At 41.0% G+C, this 11572-nt stretch overlaps 1 protein-coding gene across 1 annotated transcript; it reads right to left on the bottom strand.

The window, feature by feature from the left end:
• Positions 1–315: 315 nt before the first annotated feature.
• LOC306960858 (elongation factor 1-alpha 1-like) lies at positions 316–10724 on the bottom strand. Its single transcript, XM_079553446.1, has 8 exons — positions 10604–10724; positions 8955–9118; positions 7073–7252; positions 3846–4142; positions 2859–3009; positions 2392–2648; positions 2005–2239; positions 316–1034 (listed from the first exon to the last, which is right to left on the bottom strand). The coding sequence occupies exons 2-8, from the start codon at positions 9096–9098 to the stop codon at positions 910–912; spliced, it is 1389 nt and encodes a 462-aa protein (XP_079409572.1). The 5' UTR covers positions 9099–9118; positions 10604–10724; the 3' UTR covers positions 316–909.
• Positions 10725–11572: the final 848 nt, after the last annotated feature.

The following is an 11572-nucleotide window of genomic DNA, read 5'->3' as shown; positions in this document are numbered from 1 at the left end:
AAACTCTTAATTACAACTCATTTTCTGCCGCTTTTAGATTCCCCTCCGGCAGGTCACTGCAAAAACAACTGCTTTGAAACCATTTTTTTCCCTTTTTATTGAGTTTAAACAATTTACTAGAGTGGAATGTACTGACACCTGCTCTAATGAGTATTGAAGCAAAGGTATAGGATAAACATTGTACATTTTTCTAAAGTAAAGCACGTCAAATTTGTACTGAAGTAAATACGCTACATTACTTAGTTTACCCCTAGCTGGAAAACACTCACAAATAGGCAATTAATTCAATTCATTAAATCCACCAGAACAAATGAATCATGTTTCAACATCTTTACTTTCAACATGTTTACACAAGAACAACGATTTAAGGTGCATGAACGGAACAGTATCCAACATTTAACATTGCTACTGCGGGGGGGGGGCTTCGGTCAAGCAAAGTGCTGTATGCATGAAGAGCTCAGATACTCACTACTCTGAAGCTTCTCTAAAGTGCGGAGGGAACATGCAGCCGGTTCACCTGGGCCTAGTTCACATTTACCTGGTTAAAGCTACGACACGGAGCATTATTTCAACAAACGCCTCGAAAAAGAAACACCTCGGCATCATCACTGGCACGCACTACGAACAACAACTGTAGAAGCGAGATTTATCTGCACTGACTGACTCTAAATACAGAACACTGCAAGGAAGCCATTTAGCGTCTTAGCATTGAGTGCCAATGAAACGTATACGGTACTCGACACTGTGTTTGTTGCTAGCGGTGAGGTATGGATGTCTTTGTTTTTTCCTTCTTCGGCTTTTGCGATGCATTGTGATAATAGACCAGACACTGATGATGGTGGCTAAGAGGGGCAGAGCGCTGGAGTGTCGCCGGTCGTGGTTGTCTGGGGCAGCAGCCCAGCACAACATTCATTTGACCTTCTGCGCCTTCTGTGCAGATTTGGTGATCTTACCGGTGGTCGGAGCTTTCTTCTCGACCCCTTTGATGACGCCCACCGCCACGGTCTGACGCATGTCGCGCACAGCAAAACGACCTGGGCAGAGACAGGGTTTGAGAAAATTCGCGAAACCATCTTGATGCAAGTTTAACAAAGTGTATGGTGCTGTAGTTGAGCCGATGACATGTTAAACCCATGTTAAAAGAGTAAAGCATGATGCAAGAGGGAATTAGTTGCTGACGAAGCCTCTATTCACGTCATCAAGGACGGTTCAGCCAACCCCAAAATGAATAGGCCCACCTATTGTACATCTTTGCTGTGTTTTTTCAGTCAAATTTTTACTGCAGAGAGTCTGTACTAGCCATGAAGAACTGAGATTTTCTAAACCAACAGCAAGATTATGAGCTAAAGACATGTGAAACCTACAAAATGTCTTCTCCTGAAACACTAGAGATACTAAGAGCCCTCCACACCTGCAGTACAGTGGAGGCGTCACAAGAGGCGCTACAGGAAACAAAAAAGGGACAAATGAGGAGGTATCCGGGCAAGACTCGCAGCTAAGCCACACAAATCTTCTATCCCTACTCTTCTTCTGGCTAATGTTCGATCACTGGAGAATAAGATGGATTATACTCGTCTGCTAAGTGCTTCCCAGGCGATGGTGAAAGACTGATGTGGAGCGGAGGGAGCGGAGAGAGCTGTGCAGGAGGAAGAGGAGCTGAAGGAGCTGACCAGTGTCAGGTTGGCCCACAATGACGGCGTCCAGAGTTGCAGCTACTCAGGACTAACTCAACAACTGAACGCAATTTCACTAAATTTAGCCAAGAAACATTTTATTCAAGCAAAAAATGATTAAAAATATCACATGGAATATATGTCAAACTTCACACTTGTTTTTTCAGTTTTAGTTTTTTTTCTATGACCACGTGTTTGTTGCCATTTTCACGTGATGGTTCTCACACTGGAGCTTAAGGTCAAAACATTATAATAATGAAACTTTTTACAGCTTTCTTGCTTATACTTGCCAATTTTAGTGGAGTTCTAAAACAGTCTAAGAATGACTTACCCAGTGGCGGGTACTCAGAGAAGCTCTCCACACACATGGGCTTGCCGGGGACCATGTCCACAATAGCAGCGTCTCCAGACTTCAGAGACTTGGGATTGTCTTCAAGCTTTTTACCAGAGCGACGGTCGATTTTCTCTTTGAGCTCAGCGAACTTACAGGCGATGTGAGCCGTGTGGCAGTCCAGCACGGGGGCATAACCTGCACTGATCTGACCGGGGTGATTCAGGATGATCACCTGCAGAACAGCACAAAGATTTGACATTTCTTTTATGCTATATATCTCTCCTATTTGTTTGTGTATCATAATAACATGTCGACCAATAGATTTAAAATAAGCTCTTCTATTCTCGTCCATTCTGTTCTCTTGCTGTATAATTCTACCCTGACCTGCGAGGTGAAGCTGGCGGCCTCTTGTGGCGGGTCATTCCTGCTGTCCCCGGCCACGTTGCCACGGCGAATGTCTTTGACAGACACATTTTTGACGTTGAAGCCAACATTGTCCCCGGGCAGTGCCTCGTTCAGAGCCTCGTGATGCATCTCCACAGACTTCACCTCCGTGGTAACGTTCACGGGGGCAAAGGTCACCACCATGCCCGGTTTGAGGAGCCCCGTCTCCACACGGCCAACGGGGACTGTCCCGATACCTGCAATCAACATTCACACAGATCATATTCTGAATTATAATTCTTAAAACAAATGATCTGATTAAAAAATGTCTAAGTCAGCGAGGTTACAGGACTTGTAATGGGATTAGCTGTTACGATAGTGAAAGTCTTACATAAGTTTATTTACATATAATAAATACATGGGGAAATGGGCATAAAAAGGAGAATATACAGTGATAGTCTCTTGACCTCCGATCTTGTAGACGTCCTGTAGTGGCAGGCGCAGGGCCTTGTCGGTAGGGCGTGTGGGCGGCTGGATTGCGTCCAGAGCCTCGAGGAGAGTGGTGCCCGATGCGTTCCCATCTTTACGGCTGATTTTCCAGCCCTTGAACCAGGTCATCTGCAGGTGACAGCAGCAGGGTTAGCAACGCGGCTAACAAAACTGCAAAGATGTGATGTACATTGTTTGACATGATTTAGCACACAAATACATTTACTGCAAAAGGGATTACATTTAAATTATACTTTGATGATAATAAAGTTCTGTCATCAGCAATTCATTTTTATTATTATCCTAACTATTGAGAAACTTTCTTCTTAACCTCTGACCACCCGCCTTAACCAAGCACAGTTTCTCCAGTTCGGTTTACCCAGATCTAAAAGCTCCTTGATTGGAGTTACAATGCTAAGCTAGGACCTACAAAACTGATCTAAACTGATCTTTTTCCTTGCGTTGTTGCTGTGTTGTTGTCCCTTTTTTCACTATTTTGTTGAGGTTTTGCTCCTTTTTTGTTGAGTTTTTGTCACTTTTTTGCTGCACTTTCATCGCCTTTATGGGCACTTTTTTTGTCCCTCTTTTGTGTTGCATTTTCATGCTTTTTTCTCCTTGTTTTTTTTTTTTTTTTCAAGACACTTTTAGATTTGGGTAAAGCCAAACGGGAGAAAATGTTAAAAGCTAAAAGCCCTAGACTTGTTTCTTTCTTGTAAGGAAATTACATAGATATTGTATATCGTAAAAGCAGACATTTGTGGAAAAAAATAATGTAATGCATATAGCAGGTTGTAATATATAACCTTGAAGCTTATACCAAATAAAGTTTCATCCTATTTTTTAGAGGAGAGTTTTTAAGACACAATATAAAGAAATGCATTCCTGTGATTTACTGTTGTACATATTTTTGCAGCTGTACAAAGCAATGATTGAATGCTGATTTATCTGTTGTACTTTGAACTCACATTTGGGCTCGGCTCCAGCATGTTGTCCCCGTTCCAGCCGGAGATGGGCACAAAGGCCACAGTGTCGGGGTTGTAGCCAATCTTCTTGATGTAAGTGCTGACTTCCTTGACGATCTCCTCGTAGCGTTTCTGGCTGTAGTTGGGTTCGGTGGAGTCCATTTTATTGATGCCCACGATGAGCTGCTTCACTCCCAAAGTGTAGGCCAGGAGGGCGTGTTCGCGAGTTTGACCATTTTTGGAGATGCCAGCTTCGAACTCCCCCACGCCGGCGGCCACAATGAGCACGGCGCAGTCAGCCTGAAAAAGAGGAGAAGGAACTGTCACTTTATGTCACTATATCAATGCAGACAATAAGCAATAGAAGAATCACTATTTGAGTCTGATAACCTCTTAACCCCCATCTAATTTTCTCCAGGCTTCACCCAAATCTAAAAGCCAAAAAAAAGCGATTAAAGGAACAGGCCACGGTTTTTCCATACTGAGATATGTTCTTACCTGAGCTTAGACGAGTTGATACGTACCTGTCTGGTCTTTGTGTGTGCCCGTGGAAGAGCGTGGCCGCTTCCAACTTCACCCCCGTTTGGAGCTATAGGAATACATTGGGAGAGGCCAAATGCTAACAACATCTTTGGTTGTTTTGCGTGACTGAGGGCACGCACAAAGACCAGACAGGTACGCATCAACTCGTCTAAGCTCAGGCAAGAACAGTATGGAAAAACGGTGGCCTGTTCCTTTAAAGTGCAGTGAAAAAGTGACAAACACTCAACAGAAAAGTGGCAAAAATGTGACGAAAACGCAATAAGGAAGCCACAAAAAGGCAACGAAAAAGCGATGAAAGTGCAGTAAAAAGGTGGCAAAAACTCAACAAAAAAGTGGCAAAAACTCAACAAAAAAGCGCCAAAAAATAGATAGAAAAAGAACGTGAAAAAAGTGACGACAACACGGCAAATACGCAATCTGTTTAGATCAGTTTTGTAGGTATTAGCTTTCAAATGAGGCTGTGAGCTCTAGTCAAGAAGCTTTTAGATTTGGGTAAAGCCAAAGTGGAGAAAACGCACTTGGTTAAGGTGGGTGGTAAATTACTGGGTTTGTTTTGATCAGAATTTCAGTCCTTTTGACTTAAAGGAATAGGCCACCGTTTTTATATACTAAGATATGTTCTTACCTCACTTTAGTCGAGTTAATATATCCCCGTCTGGTCATTGTCCGCGCGCTCTGTCACGCAAACGGAGCACATACGCAGCCTCTCCCATATGTGACATAGCTCCGAAAAAGCTCACGATAGAAGCTACCAAGCTCTTCCACGTGTTCCCTATTTAAATAAAGTTACGTGAAGTGTTTTCATGCGAAGTATATTTACACAGAAATGTAACGTGTCGATTTTATAAGCAAATAAAAAGGGGGACTATATTGTGAGGCGTAATGATACGAGGAGTAAAACGTCCGCGCAGTAACTCCTAAAGGTTATTGACGGAAGTGAGCGGGGGAAGTCTTTAGGAGTTACTACGCGGACGCTGTGCTCCTCGTATCATTACGCCTCACAATATAGTCCCCCTTTTTATTTGCTTATAAAATCGACACGTTACATTTTTGTGTAAATATACTTCGCATGAAAACACTTCACGTAACTTTATTTAAATAGGGAACACGTGGAAGAGCTTGGTAGCTTCTATCGTGAGCTTTTTCGGAGCTATGTCACATATGGGAGAGGCTGCGTATGTGCTCCGTTTGCGTGACAGAGCGCGCGGCAATGGCCGCTGGCTGCCCTGCTTTTTGACCACAAACGTGGGGGCCGCCATTGCTCCGCCGTTGCTGCAGTACCTCCATATCGCCGCTAGGCCCCCATTGAAAAGCATTGGACTTTAGACACGTTAAAAACTACTTTAAAGCCTGGTTTCAATTGTTTCAACGCTAGACTAGGCTAGATCTTCCTCCTGAGATAACGCTGGGTTAATAACAATATATGAAACCAGGCTGGTTTTCGTAATATGATTTTTTGAAATCTCGTATTTAACGAGGCTCGGACTGTTAGCATTGGAGCAGCGCGAGCTACACGTCACGCAAGGGCCGAGTCTACGGTGAAAATCCCGCCCGTATGTCCTTTTTAGGAAAATGCTTCGTCAGAGCTGGGGAGGGGGAGCCTGTAAATCCGCCATGAATTGCCCCACGGCCGTGGTCATTCTGGTAAACGGGGAGGAGTGAGCATAAGACGTCCATTATTTTCTACAGTCTATGGCGCGCGGACAATGACCAGACGGGGATATATTAACTCGACTAAAGTGAGGTAAGAACATATCTTAGTATATAAAAACGGTGGCCTATTCCTTTAATTAATGCTTATTCCAAAACATTTTTTGAGGAAAAGACAATATTTTACAATATATGTTACAAGTCTAAGTCGTTTTGGGGTCAGGGCTTGTCATCCCAGGGCAATTGTGGGTCCCGAAGCCATTCCAGAATCACTGGGTTAGACTAGCCTTTTAACCAGAACATATAGTTAACAGAATTATCCATCCAGCTTCTTCTGTTTCATCCACGGAGGCAGCAGACAGAGACGCTCAGACATCCCTTTCCACGCACACTTCCTCCAGCTAATGAGGGAGGCTCTGTGTCGCAGCATATGTCACACACACAGAGGGAATTCAATCCTTTGTCACGACACGCTATTTAAAAGCCCCCAAACCTGATTTTTTTTTCTAGTAGTGGAATTCAATTTGTTTTGTCCTCCTTTAGTATGTTGTAAACTCATACATTTGCGGAAAAAACACTGTGAATCTAATTATAAAGCATTTGCATAAATTTCATGACGTTTTCAAGCTGGCATTTCTGTGAGTGTGACCCTGAAAAGTGACCCTGCAAGTTGTGAAATGCGCCCATAAACTCATCCCGTGAAGAATTGGGATGCTACTAATATATGTTAGGAAAGCTAGGAATGAGCTTGGACCACAATTAACATTTTAAATTAGTGGCTTACTCTTTGTTTGTGATTAAAAAAAAAAGTGGTATAGGGCCTTTAAAGTTACACAAGATTAGCAAAACATCCTCCAGGTTGTCCCCGGTTTCCTTGGGGTTCAAATGGGACATCCTATCAACGTGAAGGAGCAGCGTTTCTACTCCAAGCTTCTTAGAGGTCTGACAATTTTGGTGTTAATTCAAAACTCGGTGGCTCATGTGTCAAAAATTAAAACGAAAAAGACCATTCATCATTGAGTGGATTTGGCTTTTACCTGCGAGGTTCCCGTGATCATGTTCTTGATGAAGTCCCTGTGTCCCGGGGCATCGATGATAGTCACGTAATATTTGCTGGTCTCAAACTTCCACAGGGAAATGTCAATGGTGATGCCGCGCTCCCGCTCGGCTTTCAGCTTGTCCAAAACCCAGGCGTATTTAAACGAACCTTTGCCCATCTACAGGAGAGAAGTAACAACATGCCATCGCAGTTATGAAAAAGACAATTGCTCTAGTACCGTAGTAGTGTGTAATGAGCGCTTCAACCGTCTGAAAATCACTAAACAAAAGATTTCAGAAAAAAATCTATAATTCTACTGTGCTTAAAAGATTATTTAACCTCTTAACACCTGAACTGAGCACATTTTCTCAAGTTTGGCTTCACCAAAATCTAAAAAAGTGTCAATATAGCAACAAAAAGGAGGATGAAAACACAACAAAAAAGTAACCCAAAAAGAGTGGCAAAAGTTCGACAAAAACACAATGGGCAAGCGTCAAAAAATATGTCAAAAGAGTAATGAAAAAGCAACAAAATGCCACAGATGAGCGACTAAAAAGTGATGAAAAAAGCAACAAAAAAATGGCAAAAACGTGACCAAAAAATGACAAAAACTTGACAAAAAAAATGACGAAAGCTCAACAAAAAAGCAACAAAAATGTGAAAAAAAATAACAACAAACCAACAAAGAAATGACAAAAACTTGACCAAAAAAATGACGAAAGCTCAACAAAAAAGCAACAAAAATGTGACAAAAACATAACAACAAACCAACAAAGAAATGACAAAAACTTGACCAAAAAAATGACGAAAGCTCAACCAAAAAGCAACAAAAAAGTGACGAAAACATAACAACAAACCAACAAAGAAATGACAAAAACTTGACCAAAAAAATGACGAAAGCTCAACAAAAAAAGCAACAAAAATGTGACAAAAACAAAACAAAAAACCAACAAAGAAATGACAAAAACTTGACCAAAAAAATGACGAAAGCTCAACAAAAAAGCAACAAAAATGTGACAAAAACATAACAAAAAACCAACAAAGAAATGGCAAAAACTTGACCAAAAAAATGACGAAAGCTCAACAAAAAAGCAACAAAAATGTGACGAAAACTCAACAAAAAAGCAACAAAAATGTGACAAAAAGTGACGAAAACAGTCCAAAAAAGTTACAAAGAAATGACTAAAAGTTATCGAAAACACTACAAAAAAGTGACAAAAATGTGTCAAAAAAGTGAAGAAAATGTGACAAAAACATTACAAAAAAGCAACAGTAAAAATGACAAAAACATGCTGAAAAAGCAATGTGACGTTAAAGCAACAATAAAAAAAATCAACAAAAAATCAACAAAAAGTTAAGATCAGTTTTGTGGGTCTTAGCTTAGAAATGAGCCGCTACACTGGCTTTTAGCCTGTGAGCTCCAGTTCAGACGCTTTTAGATTTGGGTAAAGCTGAACTGGAGAAAATGTGCTCGGTTAAGGCGTATAGTCTGTAGGTGTAGTCCAAGGAGCTCCTCGGTGTTCTGGTCTCCCCCAACAAACATGTACAATAGGGTTCCCATCTGGGGGCGGGGCTTTCCTGGATAAGTAAAGGTGACATGAAATGTGGGCAAGCAAAATGTCCAATGCTGTATTAATAAAGGTAATGATTTTATTAATAATGTGTGAACATGGACACAATCATTAAGACTGTATAAAAGACCAAGAGTATTTTCCTCTTAAATATTTCTCAGAAGAATATCAGCTGAGCATATTTGCAAAAGCACCTGCTCTCATCTCAGCCGGAATGCCATCTGGAGCACTACCCAACTACATTTATGCCCGTATCATTTATTTTTCTGATCAACTTAGCCTCACTGGACCAGGGGGAATGAGTCATACCTCTGCAGCTTCCTTCTCAAACTTCTCGATGGTCCTCTTGTCGATGCCGCCGCACTTGTAGATGAGGTGTCCCGTGGTGGTGGACTTCCCCGAGTCCACATGTCCAATCACCACTATGTTGATGTGCAGCTTCTCCTTCCCCATTCTCGCTCACTTTGGTGCCACTTAAATTGAAGAAAGAGGGGTTAGACATGGAACTGCATCTACTTCAACAACCACAGCACAATACTGAACGCTACTATCATTTCTATGAACATCGTGAAGGGAAAGCACAAAAAAGCCAACATCTGTTTGAAAGGATAACTCACAACATATCCTCTTATCAAATTATATAACACTGTTCAAATATATATACCTTTAAACCTGACTGAAGGCTATTTGGTCCATCCATCCTCAATTTTAAACTTAAAAAGATAGTAAAATAAAATATTACACTGCAAAAAGTAATTAACTAGATTAGTATGAACATCTAAATTTGACCATAATAATCCAACTTTGAGTTGTTTTGACTAATTAAGAGGTTGTTGGGCATTTGTCCTAGATTATTATTTCACTTGCTCTGAGATGTTTCTGACTAGTTTCAAAACATTTCGTCCTTATTTCAGGTAATTTTCTTTGCCAATGGGGTAAGAAAATTGGCCTTATCATCTCATTGGCAATTTTACTTTCTTATTTCAAGTGAGATTTATCCTAGAACTAGTCTGAAATGTCCTCAAACAAGCAAAGTAAACTTGGTCCAAACAGAAAAATTTTCTAAATAAGTGAAATCCGCTCAAAACAAGTCAATTCAAGTCATTTAAGCCAATGCTTGATATTTATATTATTTATATTATTTTGCAGTGTAAGTAGAGGTTATTTATTGACATTTTGTCCTGATTTGATCTTGATCAAGGCTTTGGAAGGTCAAATGTTTTATGAGGTGAAAAGTTTGAGAACCTCTGGCCTAAGTCACAACTGTATTCTAAAATAGAAATAAATTACAAACATATAGGCTATAATAAAATAAAATGTGTCTGAGACAGATGCAACTCGAGACACTGACGGGCGACATGGTTGGCATCCAGATTACTACTTCAGTGATGGCGTCACACTAACTTTTCCGTGACTCTGCAATAGGCCACGAGCTCGCACCTCGGATTGGATTGAAGTCCAGGCTTAATTGGAAATCTTTATTTTGAAAGCGGCTGATTCTGAACGCAATCAATGAATGCATCGATGAATTGTTTACCGGTCAGGGGCGAAAGATAGTGCAATATGCAAGCAACAACAATGCGTTCCGATGATCTCCACTGTGCACAACTTTAAGCCTCCTTCCTAATTTCAACATACTGCGACATCATCAGGGCAGAGAAGATGCACGCACAAAATGTTATGGGTGCGCTCAAACTGCGCCATCCGGCCTACCAATACGCACTGGCATCCACACCCAGCTTCACTTCACTGGCACCGACCGCCTTCATCACATCACACTGATATGAAAGCTACACGGCAGATTGCTACATATAAAGCTACGCACATGACGGCTCTTGCAATTACATAACATCGAGTGCAGAAGGCGCGCGCATCATGCGTTTATCTGAAGATACAGTGAAGGCACGAAATGCATAGTTTACGATGACGGTTTCCCTCATGTGTGACTCCTGTCCTACCTTCAGCTCCCAAGGCGAGTTCTCAGCTGCGAAACAGTGATGCTGAAGTGGGCACTGACAGACGCAGCACCGCGCAGCAGTCAAAGGCGTTAACTTACGCGGATTCACCACCAGAGGGCGGTATTATTATTATTATTTTAAAATACCTACAACCAAAAATAGTTAACAAACATCATGAAACATAAAACAAGCAAATTAAGCCAAGCATGAGGCATAGATGCGTAATCTGTCATTTGCATGTACATTATACTCTATGCAGTCGTTATATTTAAATTGTATCTGAAGCATGAGAACTATGACACAAAGAGAACTTATTTTCTCATTAAGGCCGACCCATGAATCCACATGCACACGATGCAGATTGAGTTAAGAGAAGCATGAATTCGCACATACATTACATCTTGAGAGTACATACAATGTTGGGGAGTAATTAAATACATGTATTTAGAATACTAATTTTGAGTAACTGTATTTTGGTAAAGTTACACTTCCATTTGAGAGTATTTAGAATAGTCACTTTCCAAAAATCTAGGGAATACATCCCAGTACTCAATCATTAAATTGTAGCTCCATATTGCACAATATTATTAAGAATTTTTAATGTGACCTGTTTTACCTCTCCTAAAATAAAATAAAATGTGAAACACCTTATGCCACTGTTCATACAAACACAGCACATGGATCACATGATGCTGTGTTGATCTGCTGCACTGTCTGCGCCTCTACATTCATCCATTCATCCCCATCACAAAAACTTGAAAGCAGATTTGTATTTACAGAAATGGATGCATAGATGTGAACTTACATCAAATAAACGCCTGAGCAAACTGATGTTTTTTCAATTTGTAAAATACTACACTGAAGAAAGATCCACAATTTGATGATGAATTACAAACGCTTAGCGTGAGCTCAAATTGGAATTACCTTTATTACACAGGGCTTGAAAAACCAGTGGATCGGTGGTGTAAG

The sequence above is a fragment of the Gobius niger genome (assembly GCF_951799975.1).
Source record: "Gobius niger genome assembly, chromosome: 3".
In the NCBI taxonomy this organism is placed as follows: Eukaryota; Metazoa; Chordata; class Actinopteri; order Gobiiformes; family Gobiidae; genus Gobius; species Gobius niger.
The sequence above is the reverse complement of the archived record's forward strand: the minus strand, read 5'-3'. Positions and strand labels throughout refer to the sequence as shown.

Excerpts from the sequence above, each read along its gene's own strand:
- LOC306960858 (XM_079553446.1), bottom strand. The coding sequence starts at position 9,098 with ATGGGGAAGGAGAAGCTGCACATCAACATAGTGGTGATTGGACATGTG. Across the intron at positions 4,143-7,072 it reads TGATCACGGGAACCTCGCAG|GCTGACTGCGCCGTGCTCAT; the intron begins GTAAAAGCCAAA and ends CCTCTTTTTCAG. Across the intron at positions 3,010-3,845 it reads TGCTGGAGCCGAGCCCAAAT|ATGACCTGGTTCAAGGGCTG; the intron begins GTGAGTTCAAAG and ends TGTCACCTGCAG.